General features: G+C 44.5%; 1 protein-coding gene across 8 annotated transcripts in view; it reads right to left on the bottom strand.

The window, feature by feature from the left end:
- Positions 1–1770: 1770 nt before the first annotated feature.
- Positions 1771–20594, bottom strand: part of setd5 (SET domain containing 5) — a 34338-nt gene continuing 15514 nt past the window's right edge. Inside the window, exons 2-25 of one of the 8 annotated variants that reach the window (XM_034143709.1) lie at positions 19554–19809; positions 17450–17549; positions 16807–17069; positions 16195–16259; positions 15908–16095; positions 15717–15755; positions 14379–14669; positions 13492–13640; positions 13253–13370; positions 13018–13127; positions 12535–12784; positions 12338–12412; positions 12015–12176; positions 11561–11929; positions 10856–11116; positions 9901–10018; positions 9469–9698; positions 8628–8684; positions 8009–8488; positions 7527–7619; positions 5196–5464; positions 4610–4731; positions 4411–4490; positions 1771–3211 (exon numbers count right to left, since the gene is read on the bottom strand). In XM_034143709.1, the coding sequence (XP_033999600.1) occupies positions 2666–3211; positions 4411–4490; positions 4610–4731; positions 5196–5464; positions 7527–7619; positions 8009–8488; positions 8628–8684; positions 9469–9698; positions 9901–10018; positions 10856–11116; positions 11561–11929; positions 12015–12176; positions 12338–12412; positions 12535–12784; positions 13018–13127; positions 13253–13370; positions 13492–13640; positions 14379–14669; positions 15717–15755; positions 15908–16095; positions 16195–16259; positions 16807–17069; positions 17450–17549; positions 19554–19624 (4506 nt within the window). In that variant the 5' untranslated portion in view covers positions 19625–19809 and the 3' untranslated portion in view covers positions 1771–2665. The remainder of the gene's footprint in view (positions 3212–4410; positions 4491–4609; positions 4732–5195; positions 5465–7526; positions 7620–8008; positions 8489–8627; positions 8685–9468; positions 9699–9900; positions 10019–10855; positions 11117–11560; positions 11930–12014; positions 12177–12337; positions 12413–12534; positions 12785–13017; positions 13128–13252; positions 13371–13491; positions 13641–14378; positions 14670–15716; positions 15756–15907; positions 16096–16194; positions 16260–16806; positions 17070–17449; positions 17550–19553; positions 19810–20594) is intronic. The other 7 variants (XM_034143719.1, XM_034143753.1, XM_034143744.1 and 4 more) reach the window with 7 other exon arrangements.

Here is a 20594-nt window from a genome sequence, read left to right on the forward strand (position 1 = left end):
CCACACAACAGATTCAATCTTTTTCTTTTTATCAGTGCTCCTCTGTTGACAAACTCTTGAATCCAGCCTCTCAAGAGCAACCAACATCACCTGCCAGGACCCGCTCCACCCTCTATCTGTCTGTGAGATAACTCCTCAGAACCTCCACCCTCTGCCAGCAGCTTTCAGCACCCACCTGCAGATTCTGGGTAGCTCAACAGTATATTAAAGCCCCCAACCTCCACCTGCAGACAGCAAACAACTCGGCACAAATTCTCAAACTTCACTCCTCTGAACTCAGGTGGTTGACGCATGTTATTTCAATATGTAACATCTTCTTTGGTACATATGGAGAAAAACACAGATGATCTAATGCCACAAGGACCATTTACTTCTACAGAAGCTGTGTACCGGAGATCTTCCTCCCCATCCTCAGCTCCTCCTCCCTTCAAACTGAGAGCGCCCCCCAAATCAGTTTCTCCCCTAGCATTTAAATGGATATCTGAAGGATGCAGAGACTTTAGTCTTCGTATTGTTCATAATGATCTCGATTCATTAGCATAACAAAATCTGATGGCCATCACTGAGACCCCTGCTGGCTAAAAGCAGGCTTTGCAGTGTGCTAATAATTAGAGCATTAGGGACATGTATCCATCCTCACTGACTGTGTTCAATGTAGTCCCAAACTAGGAAAATAAAACGCACTTGGGTAAGATATCTATATGTATATGAATTTTAAAAAACGAATTATAAATAGCATTTCCTCCCTACTTGGACTGGGGTGACGTGCAAAACATACAAGTGAGTCCCTAAAATGACACATCACAATGGTAGTTTTCAAAATACATTACCATCATGATTATTTTATTATCAAAATGCATTACATCTCTTGCTTCTTAAACCTTTTGGAGGGGAACAATTGAATAGTTACTACTATGATCTGTGTAAAAATAAAACAAAGCAACAGATGGTCTTTACAAACAAAGAGAATGTTGAGTCTGCTGTTTGATCAGACCTGATAATCAGCTTCCAACCGTATGACAGTCGGTCACTCGGACCCTAAAAAGAAATATCATGCGATATATTCAGTGTACTATATTTTCTCCATACAAGTCTATATCACATTTCTTTCTATACAAGTACACATGGTCATACATATTGTCCTGTTGTGTCTTTCAAGGTGCTGGTTAATTTTGGGTCACAACTTTATTTTTTCAATCCGTCAAACATTCATGAAACATGAGTACCCTTCTGTGTTAGTGGGCTGTGGGTGTAGTAGTGGTGGTGAAGGAGGGGTGGGGGGGAGGGGAGTCATGACTCGGTCCTTGAAGTCTTCCAAACAGTTTTTAACTTCTTGTCCAAAATAAAAGTGCCAGAGGGAGGAGAGTCTGAGGTCCCACTACGGCGCCAGGAGGAACACCTCTTTGTTACGAGTCAGTTTGTGAGGACAAAAGTGAAAAAGAAAAAATACAGCATTCTATGGGAGGGAAGCAGCTCTCACAGGAGAACATAGCAGCTTTTTACCTTAACAATCCCAACACTCCCTCAGATATCACTTCACTGGTGTCCCACGGAATGCAAGGATTGGTCAGAAAAACATGTGTGTGTATATGTATGTATATATATATATATATATATATATATTATATAAATTGAAAGAAATCTGCCGGATAAAAACAACCCAACATTTTATATAGAAATTAAGTTAGATTATTCTAATGTCTTCCTGCATCCCAACACTATGTATGATAGATAGGAACTTGGAGAAAAATAAATGAGATTTAACCGATACAATGAGAGGATGAATGCAGCCATATGTGGGGAACATAACTGGATTTCAAATTTATTGGAAAAAACAAGAATGCAGCACCATGAATCATAAGACCGGTATGTCTCAAGTACAATGTCAGAGGTCTACGGCAGTCCTCAACTCAAACAGTCCCGTGGGGATGAGAGGACAGAAGAGAACCAAAACAAAACATTGGAACCAACGGAGAACCTCGAGAGAAAAGGCTGAGAGAACAATCATATGGAATGATCCCATGCAGGGAGTCGCCTCCTCCCCCCTCTCTAATGCATCTGTAGAACGGATGAATAACATGTCCTCTCTGTTTGCATCATGTCCCCCCCCCCCCCCTTCCAAATTAAACATCTTTACTGCAGCACAGACTCGGCCACTCGCCAAATCAAAAAATAAAACAACTCTTGCTTTCAGTTATGTATCTGAGCATTTATCATATGGCGACAGGTACAACCTTTTATGTACAGACATTTGTGTGGAGGTTTGAACTTCCCGACATTGGAGAGCCTGTTTGCACAGTCCGGCACATGAGGAACACTGGGGACAATTTCAAGTTACATGTGATTTCTGTTGTTTTCCAGAATGTGTTGTTTTAAATCGCTTTCCCAGCGATTCCCAATGAAGTTCAAAGTCAGTGATTAGCTTTGTGCAGAATGTGGTCATTAGTTTTCTTCTGAGAATAAAGAAAGAAAAGACTGAAAATAATAAAAGGAGGAATTCGTAAATAAGTCCTTGCTCCTCTTAGGTCTGTACATTTCCCCCCCCCCCTCCAAACTCAGAGAGCCCCAACCTCACTGCAGCTCCAGGGGTTGGGGGGGTACGCAGCTTCATACTCACTCACGCACACACACTCACACATACACACACACACACTTGAACAAGGTCCTAAAAGCTTCCTGACTGTGTCCTAACTCCGGGCCCCTGAAGGGGAGAGTGCTGGAACTGACTGAGGCTCTGCCCCCGCTGTGGGTAGTGTGAGGGTCCGGGGGCCGACAGCAGCCTGGAGCTGGCCTGCCCCACCTGGCCTGGGCTGCCCGCCTTTAGGGTGTGAGACAGCTGCTGCTGCCCCCCCCTGGAGGCCTGGGCGCCCGAGTCTATCTTAGTCTGCCCGTGGGCCCTGGGGCCTGGGGTGGGGGTCCCTGCCGGGCCGCTGCTGTTCAAAAGGCTCGCTTTTAAGTGACCGCTGCCGTAGCCTCCGTCCACGCTGCTGCTCTGCTGGTTTAGAGCTGGAAGCCTGCAGTCTGAGGAGGAGGTGGGGGTGGGGGTGTGACTGGAGGAGGGAGGGTGGTCCTGGGACGCTGGAGGGTGAGAGGAGGAGAGGCGGGGGTAGAAGCTCTGGCCTGATGAGGGACTGTAGGAACCCCGGAATGGAAAGTTGGAGGTCTGCTGGAGGAAGGAGGGGCTGTCCGTCTGCCGCAGGCTTTCTGAGGACTGAAACACACACACACACACACACACACACACACACACACACACACACACACACACACACACACACACACACACACACACACACACACACACACACACACACACACACACACACACACACACACACACACACACACACACACACACACACACACACACACACACACACACACACACACACACCCACACACACACACACACACACACACACACACACACACACACACACACACACACACACACACACACACACACACACACACACACACACACACACACACACACACACACACACACACACACACACACACACACACACACACACACAGTCACAGTCTGAGGAACACTGGTGCATTTAATGCTGGTAAACGAGGAAATGATGAGAAATAGTCCCATTGTTACTTAAAGTGGACCTATCATGCTATATTTGAATAATATAGTGTAGGACCATACCTATATAAGGCATATTTATACTTCTTTTTTTTCAAAATACCAAACAGATCATGCATTTTAGCCATGCCTCATTTCGCTCAATTTGACATTTTTTAGCTCTGTTTTAGCAAGGGCTGATTCTGTGAGAACAGCACCATCTACTGGCCTGGCATATGCACTACAGCGTCTCCAGCGCTTTCGAACGGCAATGGCCGTGGCTGTCTCCTCCTGATTGGTGGAGTTGGCCCAATAGCCGTAGCGCCACCGTCCTGACGTCAGGACAGTGTTCAAATCTGGATCAGTTTTGATCAGATCCGTTGCAGCCCCTTTTTTAGAGATTTGGGTATGGAGGAAAATAGAGAGGGTTGTGTTTTCTGACACTTGGTGAGTTCCCTGGAACACCGGGGACACATATTCATGTATAAAAGACGTACAAAAGTGCATTTTGCATGATAGGTCCCCTTTAATATATGAATGCTATTGGACAAATCAAGACCGTACCTGCAGGTAACGGTGTGTCTACTAACTGAACAAAACACAAGCTGCGTACAATAAATAAATAATAATAAAACATGAATAAACATATGAGTTTATGTAAATATATAGGTCAGAAAATGCTTATTAATTCCATATTTACATTTAATTGCAGCATTGACCACTAGGTCTTTGATAATAACATTGTATCAAGTGTGTTTTGAATACAAATAACTGCTTTCTATTATAATCTTATTGTGTGGATGCTTGCCCCACTGATTGAATGTTCGTACCTGCTGAGAGTACACAGAGGGGCTGTTTCTGTGGGGGCTCGTCATGGGAGACACTGCCCCCACCTCATATCGATCTGCATCTGAAAACACAGAAAGGAGAATCAACTCAACACCTTTTTTTTTCTTTTTTGTATTGTTGGTACATCATAGTTGTGGCTTTGTGATCGCAGCTTGTCTGCAGGTGAGTTTCTAATCATACCAGATTCCTTTTCTGAGGAGCCTTCACTCCTCTTGTAGCCGCGCTCCATCTTAATGCTGCGCAGCACTCGCTCCAGAACGCCCTGACCCTCCCTCAGACGCTCTACATCAGTGGGCACCATCCTGGAAATAAACACAAATCCAAAGATTAGCTGCCAGCTCTGATCAGGACCAAACCCTGACCCCCACCACACACACACTACAAACAGAGATCATTGTCCAGAGGTGTCCAGAGTTAGTAATTGACAAACACCCGAGTTATTCAAACTTATTTTGACAGAGAAAACAAAGCGAATGGTGAAAGTATAATCCAAACTGTTTTTATGTTGCCATGCTGTGCTGGTTTACATTAGATGTCCTGGGCAATGAGGGGCTGAGGTAATCCCCTGACTGCCAATGTGTGTATCAGCCATGTGGCCACACAGTAAGAAACTGTTTCCTTTAGTATGAAATTCAAAAACTTAAGTCATGAGTAGCTTCAGGCTGAACTGTAAACTGAATTTGATGCTTAGTGAGCAAATCAAATAAATAACTGGTAAATGAAACAATTCTAATATATGTATATATCATTTATATATAATCCTCACCACTGGTTGTTGCTGTCCCGGTGTCGGGGGGGGCCTGACGAGCCCTGCTGGTCTGGAGGACTGAGCTCCTCCATCTGCGGGGCAGAGGAGTGGGCTGAGAAGGAGCTGTGTGGGGAGGGCTGCAGGTGCTGGTGATGGGGATGAGGGGGGTCCTGGCTGTAGTGGAGGCCGGGGCGGGTTGGGGTCCCACCCAGAGACGAGCTGCTGCCGGCGGGCTCCGAGTCGCGGCCGCTGCCCTGCTTCCTCTTACGGTACTCCAGCAGAGACACCTGGTGCAGCAGAGGGGGGGGTTGATGAATGGGTGTGTTGTGCAGGTTTCACACACAGCTGCAGTCACACACACTGATGCTGAAACACCCGATGAAACTGATGATGGGCACACTGCATGCACCACACCAGAGCACTCACCTGCTGTTCAACTATTCAATGAGAAAAAGAAAACACAGCGGGATCACCATGGAAATGACACTGTATGCATCTCTGTTTCTGTCCCACACACACCTGCAGGTCGCTGTGTGTATTCTGAATGTTAGTAACATACAGCTTTGACGCAACAGCAGGCAACTGTAATGCACCACGCCATGATGCAACAACTACACAAACACTCATTTCAATGTCCACAGAAAGTTTGAGCACAAACACACAACGTATACACACACCTACGCTGTTAACAATGAGAGCAGTCATCCCAGCTTAATGTCATCATGACAAAGTTGGAATAGAGGGGGGGGTATGAAGAGGCAGGGGGATGCGATGATCGCCTCACATATTGACATGGATGGATCTTTCTGAATCTGTGTATAATATTACACACAGACTGCAGAGTGCGATGTCAGGGTATGAAACCACGGAGCACCACCTATCACTGACGTCTTCAGTGGACACACTACTGTAGGGATCCTGGTAGGGCTTTTTGAGCAGCTTTTACACGCCCCAGATATGAATTTAGTGTGCATATGTCCGCCCATGTCAATCAAACCAAACCTATAGTTTTGATGTAAACATATCTCCAATGACTTGCCTGTTACAGTACCATACAACATAGAATAGGTAGTTACAATGTGAGTTGTAATTGAGAAACAAGTTGATCACACTTATTTTGAAGAGGAAAAAAAAGGGCAAATGGTGAGGAAGAATCCATACTGCCCATTATTCATTTTCTTCACAGTTTACTGACATATGGTCTGTTTTAATGTTGACCAGATGTGCCTGGTAACTAGCCTTCCTGGCTTTTAGAAACATTTGAAGTGCGCTTACTTTTAGCTTTACCCAAATATAGTTGAAATAATAAATCTATTGGATTGTTTTCCACATGTCTGATCAAATGATCTGCCATGTGGCCACATAGTTTCATCTCAGCATTTACTGTGGGATGAACTAGGTTATTATAGCTGATAGAACCACTTAGGGCTGGAATTGGTATTCAAATTGTAATGACCATAGTTTTTATTTGAAGACTTCAAATGTATTTGTCTGCTGTCTGGATGGGTCAGCTGACCCAACTCTGGCTAAAGTCATTTTAAGCTCTTTGAATGCATAGTGGGCAACATTTTCGAAAATGCAACTATACATCTGACCTTATTTTAACTTATTTGACTGGTCTAAATGTCGCAGAGCATTTGATTATATACATAAAAGTAAAGTTGAAAAATGTATATTCATTATTTTGGCTGGTGAACATATATGCAAATCAATTGTAACTGCTATTCAGAATTGAAATATTGTAGACTTTGACGATGATGAGTTCTAGGCCACATGCATTCAACCATTGGTTTGTGTCCTCAGTTACAGGACTGTGTGTGTGTGTGTGTGTGTGTGTGTGTGTGTGTGTGTGTGTGTGTGTGTGTGTGTGTGTGTGTGTGTGTGTGTGTGTGTGTGTGTGTGTGTGTGTGTGTGTGTGTGTCCAGCTGCATAAAGATTTCAGCTCAGTGTAATGTTACATTTGAGTGAAGACTAATCAATCATGTGACTGCTAAAACATCCATTGCATGTGTTTCTGCTGTAAACCACAGTGGAAGAGTAGTTGTTTGTGTCAGACGTGGATGGAGCATTGATCGGTTTGGATAGAGCCATGGATGAGATGGAGCAGACATCTCAACACCATGACGACAACTCATGAACCTTCAGCCTCTCGTGTTCAAGGCGATGGATGAACCTTAACACTTCAATGGACTTGACTGAAATGGCATAATGACTGCTGCTAAAAAGATTTTCATAATTCAATGTAGATTTGAGAGAGGGAGGGGCATGGGGTGGGTGCTGTATGCAGATGCAAAGAAACAATATTTACATGCACACTTCTAAAGATGTAGTGGTAGGGAGAATATTCACCATATTTTGTACTGGCTTGTATTCACTTCTTACAGCTATAGCCTGGTAATCTGGCTTCCCTGTCAGCAGACTAATGGTATGCTGGTTGGCCCTCTGCCTTGGAAGAAAAGTGGAAGAGAGACTTGGCAAAAAGTGTCAAGGAGCAGCGTGGGGGAGGAAGGGAACTGAGGGAGAGGAGGGGGAGGGGGGGGGGGGTAGGGTCGAAGCTACAGAGTTGAAATCATTTCAGATATAAACATAAAATGGTTAAATATTTGTATTGCCTGTTGCTTTTTGGATTTGACCACCTGACATAAGGACCAATCGATATATATATATAAGACAGAGTCAACGAGCAAACACAGAGCAGGAAGCACATCATGATTGGCTCTTCAGTTTGCACACTCAAAGTCATTCGTGCTGCAGAAGAACAGATGAAACGCTGAGAAGCTACCTGACTGAAAAACATTTGTCACATTCTTATTAACGTGTTGAGAACTTGCCTTCTTCTTTTGTGGTGGGTTGCTGGTGTGAGGAGGCGTTCCACTGTCCGGGTAGCCCCCCCCGTAGTGAGACTCGCCGTAGGGGGACATGGAGCCGGGGCCCGCGTCTCCCAGCAGCCCCTGGCCGCTGATAGAGCTGTGGAAGGACTCTGCCGGGGAAAAGCCTCCCTCTGACTGGGAGAGGTGGCGCTCGGGGGCCACGGGGTTCCCCAGGTTTGCGTTGAGGGGCGAGCAGGTGTATATGAGGTTGAACTCTGTCCTGAAGGCCTGCTCCCTGTTTTGTTGTGAGGTAAGGTCTGAGGGACAGGACGCAGGATTCAGGGAAGAGGCCCCTACAGATGATTGGCCCTGGGAATCTGAAGGGCCTCCAGGAAGGGAAAAGTCATCGGAGGTCACAGCCACAGGGCTCTCCAGGCTGGAGGGGAGGGACAGGTCCGGGAACTGAGGCCGAGCGAGGTCAAAGTCTGTCTGGAGACACGGCTGCAGGTGGAGAACAGAGAGGTGTAGGAGAGAGAGAGGACACAGTGATTAGACACAGCTGAGAAACAAGCAGCTGGAAGTAGCATTTAGCCGTTAGCCTCGGCAGCTAGGAGTTAGCTGCAGAGAGATGGGAGCGTACCTCAGGAGAGATGGACTCGGGCCGGTAAACAGGAGAGGCCTCAGGGGAGGATATGTTCTAGAGAGAAAATCAGAAGTTATTACAAATGTTAAACGCGCAAGATGTCTGCTAAATATTAAATAGTCTAACACTGCCTGTAAATATAACACGTGGTGCAATATACACTCATGTGCAATATATCCTATAGCAATGTACGCGTTCTTTTTCTTCCTATGTTTCCTTATTGCCTTATTAATAACATGTGCCTCCTTGTTTTATTTAAATGCGAGTCTATTCTTTTTATTTGATCTGCACTATGCTCCTGCCGTTTTAATACTGGGAATATTCCTGTTGCAGGACAATTAAAGAAATTCTGATTTGGACCGTTTGCTCAGTTACAGAACATTTATTTCATTGGTATATTGGTGTTGAAGTTGAGCAGCTCACAGCATCCTTGTATTTCATCCAAAATGAAGATTTAATAGCAACAAACATGAATTGTCTTAACACAGTGGTTTATCTTCAATGATTAACAATGTTCTCCGAATATTATTTTGAATAGTTAAAAACATTGACTGTAGTCTATGGGATGTTGAATCACTGACCCTACTTTTAGACACACATGTTCACTTTTTAAATAGAGACTCTCATTATTTACTATACATTGCTATCAGCTTGTTAGGCGAAAAAGACCTGCCATATTACCACAAGCAAAAGGTCCATCTGTAGAGGTCATGGTGCTCAGCTAAAAACTACAAGGCCAAACCCTGGGATGGCTGACTTTAACACAGGGACTAAACTGGACTGACCAGGACATTTCAATTAGCCGTGACTGAAACTGTTGGCGTGGCTGTTCTCTTACTTCAAACTGCAGGGGTGTGTTGCAGCGGCTGGCGGGCAGGGAGGGCATGGGGGAGAAGGCCAGGCCGTTAGGGAGCAGGGAGCCACAGGGGGTGAGGAGCTGCGAGTGGAGGGAGTCCTCTGGGAGCGGGGGAGAGATGGGGGACAGCGGGCGGAGCAGGTGGTCCGAGGGGGCGGGTGTCCTCTCTGCCATGAACTTGGAGCGGCGCTTCTTAAACGGTGCGTTGACATCTGTGATTTTAAAACAGGAAATAATAAACTACTAGTCACAAGGTCAGGTATATAAATATGATGAAATATACAATACTTTATCTACACGTCACCCTTTAATATGTTGTATTTTAGAAAGTTATAGCACCCAGTTCCCTCTTAGTTAAGATCTATAGTTTATTGACACAAGTAAATGAGTCATCAGATGGGGGTGTGTACATACCGCCGGACAGGGGGTTAGGGGTGGATCTGCTACTGGTGCTTTGCTGGGAGGAAGTGGACTCAGTACCGTCCTCCACACTGGCTGAACAGCTCTCATCCTCCACCTGCTTTATCCACCTCTGCAGCAACACAACAGTAAAGTCAGGTTTAAAAACTAAGACTGAAACATCTGTTCAAAAGACATTCAAAAATATTCAGCACATTTATTAACCCATTGCCTCAGAAAGTCTTGAGTTTTTATAAATAAATGAGTTTGGGTGACAGCATTTTAACATATTACAAGGTGATTTAAAGTCATATGTATTCATATTTCAGAGCAGTGTTTCCCCTACCATTGTCTTGGAGGGGCGCTGCGCCCCGCCAACGGAGCCCCGCCAACGGAGCCCCGCCAACGGAGCCCCGCGCCCCCCCCTGAACTTCAAGAAAAAAAAATTGCAACTAATCTATATCTACTATCAGTTTTCACATTGAACATGTGCTTAACACTTTCATTTTAAGTTGTGAGTTTAGTGTTTTTGACCCTAAGAAACACTGATGCATTAATCAATAACAATAATCCATAGCTCCTCTCTCCAGAGGATTAAAAAAAAAAAATATCCCAATGCCACCCCCCCCCCCCCCCAGGCAGCACCCCCCCAAAGCAGTAAACCTAGGGGAAACACTGCAGAGGTCATATACACTTTATGACCAATCTAATGTATGCTGGCAAACGAGAAATACAGATCTTTTTAACTGAAAGGAACCAAAAATAACAAAATAATGTGCATAAAGTAAGATTGAAATATTAAAACATTGGATTCATGTTTAAATATTTTATTTTAAAATGCTTTTCAGATCTTTTTTTTTATAGTTTTACAAGCGTAAGACACTAGCACTCAAAGTGAGAGAAGCTAGAGAAGACAGCATTGATTATATGTTTTTATACTTTTCCTATAACGCTTTGCTGCATCTCTTACCTTCTTGTAGCAGCCATAAGTGCCGTCCACCTGGAGCGGGCGGGGTCGGCGCCTCTCGGGGTTGAAGGGGGAGCCGAAGCGGACGTAGTGTCTTGGGGCGGTGCAGATGAGCGATGAGTGGGAGAGGCCGGGCAGCATGTTGAGGGTGGTGGCCAGCACCGTGGGGTCAGTGGTGATCCGCAGCGGGCGCTCGACAGGCACGTCTTGGTGGACCTTCTCTGCTCCGGGGACCTTATCATTCAACCACTCAGTCACCAGGTACTGAGAAAGGACACGAATCTTAATAACTAGCTACTGTTACATTCATATTCATACAGTTATATCTATTTATTGTAATGCATATTTATACACTATACCCTGCTATTATATCAAATCTATTTACTTTTAGATTCATCATGCAGCAAATCATGTGTATCATATATATAAAGCATGTCAGGTTTTATTTTTAAATGTTCTTATATGCTAGTTTTTATCTAATACGTTTGTATGTATGTATAGTTTCTTATTTGTAGATGTTGATGAGAGCTGAATCTAACTATTTCATTTTACAGTGCAATTGCCTCTTATTCTGTTTATATGACAATAAAATATCTTGAATTTCTGCATTTACTAGGAATACACTAAATATGACATATGAAATCCTGAATTGACCATAGAAAAGACCCTAAATCCCACAAACAATTCTGGAGTCTGAAGTCTTCTCACCTTCTTGGTCTTGGGGTAGCGCAGATTGCCTCTGTTGATGCAGTTCAGACTGTCTCCATCGAGTAGATGCAGCCCGCTCTCTCCGTGGACGTGCTCAGCCCCGTACGGGCCCTGAGAGGCCTCGTCGTCCAGAGAGGCTCCCTGGTCAGTGGAGGCCGGCGTCGCCGCCATGGCTGCGGCCGCGGCAGCAGCTGCTGCTGCTAGCTGGGCGTTAGCCTGGCGCTGCCGCCGGGCACGCTGGGAGGAACTGGACCGGTAGCGAGAGATCCGACTTTTGGGCCGAGGCTTGTTGGGTCGTGCGGGTTTAGGGGGGGCGGGGGGAGCTGGCAGGGTGGGTGATGAGGTCTTTTCTTCTATAGATGGCACTTCCTGATAGGGAATGATCAAATTGAATAAATAAAATGAACACCACATAAAAAAACAACAAACCATTATCACACAGATGGTCACTGACCATGACATAGGAGGTGCGTCGTGTGCTGACCCCCACTCCAGTGTTGGGAGGGAGAGGAGTGTTCCCAGCAGGGTTTCCTGCCCCGTCCTCACTTTCCCCACCCTCCTCCTTCACTTCTGCTCCTCCCACTCTCTTACGCCTCCTCTCCACACTGTTACACGTCTACATGGACAGACAGTGTCAGAAAACCACCTTACACTTATCTTTAATACAACTGATGTATTGCTGGAACTGGAATGTATTGCCACAGATGCATCAATATCTAGAAAAAGTCTGCTAAATTAGTAAAACAGCAGTATTAGAAAATAGTTCAAATGTCTTACTCTTTTATTGGAGATGGCGGCCCCATTTTCATCCACCTCTCCCTCCTCCACCTTCAGCTCATCCTGCAGTCTCTCCTGATATCAGACAGGCAGCACATGAGCAACACATTTGACCCAGCTTGGAATATTACAAATGTTTCCTGCTTTTTAGAAAACGTTGTCCCTTTGAGGCGACATTACTCTCTCTTTGTACACACCTCTGTGTCGCTGGTCCCCTGCAGGTCTTTGGCCTCCTGGTGCTGGTCCAGGTTCTGGTTGCTATCACCAGAGACGCAGCTCTCTATCTCTCTCCTCCGGGCTTTTCTCCGTCGGGTCTCAGCTCCAACCAGAGGGGAGGGGGGAGGCAGGGAGGGGCTGCTGAGCAAGTTCTCCCTTGGGCTCAGGTTGTGCTTCTGCACCGGGCAGTTCTGGTTGCCCTTATGGCAGGCACAGTCCACTTTGTAATGACTGTGGTTTGTTAGGAGAGAGAGAAGGTTGCATTAGAGAACAAAACAATGTTCTGAAGCAGCCAGTTACACTAGTACCCGCTTTGTGTTGTTTTTGAAGATTAGGATGTTTCTCGACAGGACTTAGCCCACTTATACTTAATGTCAATGTTCAGATGGTGAGAATGAACCTGCGTTTGTTAGTGGATGGTTCAAAGGCCTGTAGAGAGATAGGAAGGGAGGAGCAGTACTGACCAGCTGTTAAAGTCGTAATCAAATCCAATGGTGACCTCGGCGTCCTTTGTGATGTGACTGACAGCGTAGATACACAGATGGATCATGCCGTCAGCAATCATATGCCGGACCTGGAGAAGGGAATAGATGCATCAGTTAAAAAGGGTCAACGATATCAACCTAATGAAACAGAAAGCCACAGAGAAAGGAAACAGCAGTGGCAGGAGTTGAGATTCTAAAGAACTTGTTGGCTGACCTCAGCGTTGGGTGTGCAGGACCTTCTGATGAAGCGGGCGTCATTCCCAAAGGTCCTTGCATCAACACACATCTCCGCACCATCAAACTTTGAGTAGAAGAGCACAAACGGGTAGGGTCTGGAAAAAACATGATGACAATGGCATCATCAGCGGTGAAACAACAGTCTTTGTGTTTGGACCCAAACACTGAATGTATAAAGGGTTGCAGACCAGTGACAGCAATCCAATGATCTCTTACTTTCTGAAGAATTGCCCGTTGACTTCAAACTGCTGTTTGAGCATGACCTTCCCCCGATATTCAATGATGAGTGTGTCTGGTTCCAGGTGCTTGGCTGCGCGGAGGATCTTCCTGTGTTTCTGCACCCGAGTTACCCGCCCCAACTGGAGCTACAAACGGAAACCACAGAACAGTTATTTGCGACTGGACGTTTATGTTATTGTATATGGCATCAATACACAAAGGCAGAGCATGCCTGCAAACTTAGGGTTAGATGTAATCAGACAACCTAAAATGATTCATGTTTAGTGCTAGGAAGAACTCACTCTTCCCGTTTGATTTTCAGTCAAAGATCACTGAGTTTGAGTAATTGTTTATATAATGTGTTAAGAGTCTGCATTTTTTAATTCTGGTTCCCTCTTCTTGAAGTCAACGTATTTTTGGTTGAAACCCTTGGTAAAAGGTCTGTGGTTAACCCACGTGTTTGAGCTTTTCATTTTTTGTTATAAAACATAAAATATGTCAGTAAATACCCCACTGGTGAATGTCTGAAACTTCTATGTGTTATTAAAAAGGAAGTTGCCAACAAGTAATTAAATGAGACTACTAAAACATCATCATGCAAACATTAGCCTCCTTTGTTACAATTAAATAGAGACCTTAAGTATCTTAAACATGCCACAGATAAGTCCATTGGAAAACTAAATTGCTTTAAGTCAAAAGAGCCTTTGCAAAGCTAACTTTTGGGTCAGCCTACAAAATAATGTCGTCATCATTGCACCACTCTATTATGGTTCTTCGTTAATACTGGCCAGTGATGTAGCGTATTTTGCAAGGGCAAGGCTGTTTCCCATGCATGCATTGGGACATTAAGTTTTGAATCAATATATTATTGGGTGGGGGCGGACCTGCATCTGTGAGCCCAGCACGGTGTTGTTGCAGGCCAGCTCCGTGCGGTTGATGGTGTCCATTGCATCGCCTGAGGCATGGAGCTGTGTGGTGCAGGGGGGGGTGGCGCTGCCGCTCTCCGCCTTAGACACGGTGTTGCTGGCGGCGCGGTGCAGCTCCAGCAGCGTCTGGACGTCAGCGCTGTACTGGTTGATCAGAGCCTCCTCGTACTGGTCCGTCCACTGGCGGATCCTGCTCTCCCAGCCCTCCGCTGTGTTCTCATCCAGCACACTGGCCTCCGTCGTGGAGTTCTACGCAGAACACAAGATGGGGAAGGATGTGTCAGAGGTTTCTCATTATATTTTATCCAAAATAATGAAGTTTTGTGGGGCTTTTGAGTTTGCGTGGGCATGATGAGACTCTTCAGTCAACCCTGGCATTTTCAGGGGATTGGTGGATTTAGTTTCCTCCCTGCACACTGTGCTGGAAGAGCACCTGAAGACCGCCACCGTTTTTAAAGGCACGTCAAAGACGTACACCACATTGATTTTAAGAATAAGTATAATTGTTATTAGTTTGTTACATCTTCAGCTTTTTGTATTACTGTTGATTATACCGTTGTTCTGTAAAATACATACATTTCCATATATATATATATATATATATATATATATATATATATATATATATATATATATATATATATATATATATATACATACATATATATGCCAGTATTGCTAATGCCATTGTTTTTAAGTTGTTGTACATAGTCCTCAGTCTCAAATGCTTAAATTGTTTATGAGGCATCACAATGTAAGACTGGTAAATGAACACTGAAATCTCCAGTGGTTTGTTTTGCATTAAGTCATACTGGGATGTTTGCATGTGGCACAGCCCTTCCTAGAAAACATTCCACCAGCCGCCACTGTACTTTAGGTATATTTTGATGCTAATCATTTTGTCCGTTTACTTGAGTAACATTTTGAATGCAGGACTTTTACCTGTAACAGAGTATTCCTACTCTCTGGTACTACTACTTTTACTCAAGTACAAGATCTGAGTATTTCTTCCACCTCTGTTTATAGAGCTGTGCTCTGAATAACCGAACAGCCCGTTCTAACAGTGCTCCGAGTTCACCAACGGTCCAGTATGGGCCGGAGTTCCACCGGGACACAGTGACTATAAACGAACACACCCCTAGTTAACGTAGCTGCTGAAGTTAGACCGCCATCCCTGAGCAGAATTTAGCCGACAGAGTAGACCGGAAGGCTCGAGCACAAAGCTTGCGCATCATTAAAAAAATGACACCCTGCGAGTCATGATTGCATCGACATATTGGTTAACGCCAATCTTACCTTCATCCTCATGGACTTCCTGGAGCCCTCTCTGAAAGCCTGAAAGAAGGGTAATGAACCCATAAGTATTCAATGTCAATGTGACGAGCTTGTAACCAAAAACAACAGCTCCAAAGTGGGGTTTGAACTAAGTGTGTATCATTTCGATATATCTTTCCTCTTCATCCACTCTGCTTCACACAGTGTCATACCTTGACTTTTTTGCCCTTTGGCGTTCCATGCGCCTTCTCTGTGCTCTTCTTCCTTTTTTTGGATTTGCTCCTTTTGACCCGGTTGACAGTGAGTTTGATGCTGGTGGGCGTATGCTGGGTGGCGGTGTAAGAGACGGTGGAGGGCGACACCTCTTCGTCCCCACTCTCAGTAGCACTGCTCTCACCAGCTATCAGAAACAACAACAGATGGAACAAAGCACAGTCATCAGACAGCCCTTAAACGGTCATGGGGACATTCATTAACCAAAAAAGACAAAACAATGTACCTGAGACATTCTCCGTTTTTCTGTGTTGGCCGTCTGCTCCTTTCCTCCTGTCGAGTCCCCTGCCACTAAAACAGCAATAAAACACATCAGCACATAGTATAAATGGGCCATAAGAGTGCAAAAGTCAAATCAATGCTATAATGCACATCATTCAGTTGCTGAACAGACTCAAGGTTATTAGGAACTTATAAAGAACAGTACGATTTTTTTGACGGAACAGAATGACACCCATTGAGCATTGGAATATATACTTGCAGTTGAAAGGACAAATGGAAAGAGGATGACTACATGAATACATGCTGGATTTTGAGCAATTACAGTTGAGGGATTTAATAGTGTTCTCACTTTCCAATAATGTGTTTAGTTAGACACAAACAAAAGCATGTTTTGTATAAAAATAATTAAGATGATCTATCTTCTGACGCTGCTACAATCTGAACAGAGTGGGCTCTTATGAGGGATATAATAAAATGTGTGACATTTGACAATAAAATAATAGTGACCAGGATTTCCAATTGTTACTGCTTTTCTCAAAAGGAAGAACTTTTGCTGCCCTGGTAGGTCCTGTCTTGCACTTTATAGAGCTGGAAACCACGCTCCATGATCCCTCACCTGCAGTTGTCACACTTGATGAGCAGGCCGTCGGGCGTCAGGCTGCAGTGACACCAGCTGGCCACAGCCCCCTCCTCCTCTGACGAGCTGTCGCTGTCCGCTGAGTTGTCCTCGGTGGTGTCGTGGTAGCGGGAGCCGCGTACCACGCCGTTGAGATCCATGCGGGGAATGATGGTTTGGGAGAGCGGGGAGGCGGGTGGGGTAGGGGGAGGGGGCGCGCCATAGTTGTGATCCTGACAACACACAACGGAAGACTGTTGCATCTTCAAACAACGGGTGTTCAGGCAAAAAGGGAAACGGAAAATGGAGACGAATGAAAATGAGGGCAAAAAACAGGTATGTGAAACAGTACAGCTGTTAATAACGAAAGTAGTCTGTGGTTATAGAGCGGGAAAGATACTCATGTCAGTGACCAAACTACAAGCAACGCAGATTCTTAGCTGAATCTTGACTGAATTACACAGAACTTGCAAAGATTAGAAAACAAGACAAGACTGGATAGATTTAACTGAGTTATTATTTTAGCTTAAAAAACGCTTATACTTGAAACTAACTTATATCTGACTGATAAGGAATAGTACATCCCATAGTAAGGCATGCCATAATTAGAATTGATGAATAGAGAAGAGCGGTATGAACTCACAGCATATGGTAGACCCCGATACCCATGACTCTGTGCACTCCCACAGCTGTGGTTGTAGTTTTTTTCATTCACAGCAGGGCTCGCTTCAACTGACTCAGGGCTGGGAAATAACAAACAGAAAGAGTGTTTTAGGGAATGATGACAAAACTACATTTAGAATTTCATGTATTATACAGTATATTTTCCAGGTCTGTATGTCAACAACTGTAATAGTGAGACATCAAACAGTCACTAGATGGCAGCACAACCCTGAAGTAGCTCTTCAGCCTGGGAGAACCAATGTAGGAAATGGAATGTGGGACGCCATTATGTTATGAAACTCATTCTGCTCTTTAGCTGAGGTCTGAGTGTATAACCTTGCATTTCCCCCCTTTACCCCCAAATATATGACACTTAAACGTAAACAAAATAAATCAATATACTAAGTGTATATAAACATTTTAAATCCCAATATTTTGTATTTCTAAGAAAAGATGTTGCATGTCCGCCTAGCGTTTGGAGGAAACAAAAGGGGGCTGTGAACAGGGGGAGTGGAGGGACTGCATTCCACACAACCTCAGTCTCATGTGAGCAGGTTGACCTGCAGAGAGGTGACTACTGTTCTTACTGTGGACATTTCCCCAGACACTACCACCACAAAGCTAGGGCCTGAATGGAGATATGATGCAAGCCTAGCTCCTGTCCCAGAGAGGGCAATGATCACAATCATTTAGAGAAAAATAAACATTTACAGAGATGATAATTAGTCTCTTGGGAGGGGCTCTTCCACCCACATAGAATGTGCAAATGATTACAAGACCACTGAAACTTTTATTACAATATAAAAAACGAGTTGTTTCATTACATGTGGCATAAGAGATCTTTGTGCAGGGCATTTTCACCCTGCACCCAGGCACACTTTTTCATATCAGAATTCCTTTATTAGGAATTGAAATAACACGTAGTTTAAAATGTATCAGAAATACTTTAACGATTAATGACAACAATTGAGCGAGGTGGGTGGAAGTTTGAAGTGACTTTGGTAGGGTAAATAAAACACCAGTTGTAGCATTTTTTATTTGAGTTCAGCACTACATGAGTCGGTGTTACATTGCTTTATTTCAGACACTTTTGAGTTCAAGTGCAGCCAGCTGACTGAAGAATAACATCCTGTACTTCCTTTATTTATGTCTGCTAAAGTTCAATCTTGGACTTAATCTTAGGTTTAATTGTGAACTGAACTTCACATCTCTTTGGGTCTCTACAGCAAACTGCTCACAGGATGTTGGGAGGAAGCATATTCATCACAACCCAGGGTGCTACACAGAGAAAGGTGTCAAAGGGGAGTTCACCAACAATGCATGGACATATTGCTTTGGACATAACAGTTGTAATACTGTATTAACAATGTATAGGATGGGTTGAAACCTTTTATCACCACAATATTCTTTTTCTAAAAAGGGAATAACTTAAGCTAGTTTTTGGGGTAGGTGTTGGGATCAGGGGAGCACAGGTTCAAACCCCACTGCAGTCAGCATGTCGTTGTGTCCCTGAGACACTTCACCCCAAATTGCTCCTGTGGGGATTGCCCACAGTATTGAGTATGTAAGTCGCTTTGGATAAAAGCGTCTAACAAGTGACATGTAATGTAACAGGAGAGGAAAGTTCCTCCTGATTTGGCCATTGTTTATTTTGGCTGTTGTTTTTTCCCCTTAAACCTGATTGCTTGGATAGGAAGATGGAGCAACATCAAAAGAAAAGTTCAGAAGAAGAGTTCATCAAAGGTTGGAAAATGACCAGCAGTAAACACAACAGTGGGTCAAAGATAAGGTGGTGTTCAGTGTCATAGGACATTTCTGTTTCTTAATACAACATTCAGGTGTGTTTGCTTTTCCAGTCTGATTTATTTTTGTTTATTTGGCTTCACACTAACCAACTGCATTACAGCAGACATTCAGGTGGTGCAGGTGATCAGGTTAAACAGGAAGTGTGTTAACAATCTGTGACACTTGCTCTAGTTAAGCAAGGTTGCCACATCCAGAGATATCAGAAAGTACATTGGGGGTTAAACGGTTATAACAAGTCCAACTAGTCCTAGATCCTGGAGCTGTTAGTTAGTACTCACTCTGATCCAGCAGCCATATCTGAGTAAGACGTTTCAGGTGTGGTGACTCCCAGCGCGATTACTATGCTCATGACGTCCGGCACAGCGAAGCGTGGGAGGGGGGGAAGAGGGGGAGGAGGGGGTGGGTAGGGACAGGATGGGAAGGGGGGTGGGGGGAAGTTTGGAGAGGAATCACAGGGTCCCAAATGCAGCAACAAACCACTCCAGAGGTGGGGTGCCGCTGAGCCGTAGCCCACGGCTCACGGTCATGGGGGGCCTGAGGAGAGGGACACACACAGATAGAGCATCAGTTATACACACACACACACACACACACGGCTGAAGCCCCTTTCACACATGCACTGCAACCCTGAAATAATCAGAAATTACCCAGAGGAGCTGCACAGAACGCACATTTGTTAAAGATAGTGACCGGACATCAGACAGACTTTACTCCGCCAGCACCTGAGTACAAAGTGTGTGTGTGTGATGTCCCTTTGAGACGCTCAAGCAGGTAGGGGTGCTGAAGACATCTCAAACGCGTATGGCAAAAAACCAAATGAAAACATTGTTATATGTGTGTAACATGCCTTGCGCCAGGCGTCCTACACGCTCTACTTGGTGTCATCTGTACCAGCAGTTTTCCAATATGTGAGAACATTTCTGACACAGACCATCTCCTGTAGTGTGCTACGTGTGTGAAAAAGAAACTGATAATGTGCAGACCTGATTATCCAGTCTGCACAATTCCAACACTATAACACTGCAGCATTAAGACTTATTAATTCATGTGAGCAGTTATCCTGTGCTTTTGCTGCTATGAACTGTCAACATGTTTGCCCTGAATAAAGGCTTTTGGCTCTTCTCTTATACTTTCTGAAAAACTGGATACAAGACAGGCAATCAAGTCACATTCTACTTTCTTTATGACAATGAGTTGGTTGGTAAATGACACACAGCACATATTGGTAACATCAAAAACCATGTTGTGCCATTGTATGAGGAGTAGAGCTGCACAACGTTCAACAGGAGGGGGAAAGGTAAAAGGAATGAAGAACAACA

This window comes from Trematomus bernacchii, unplaced genomic scaffold (genome assembly GCF_902827165.1).
Source record: "Trematomus bernacchii unplaced genomic scaffold, fTreBer1.1, whole genome shotgun sequence".
Taxonomy (NCBI): domain Eukaryota; kingdom Metazoa; phylum Chordata; class Actinopteri; order Perciformes; family Nototheniidae; genus Trematomus; species Trematomus bernacchii.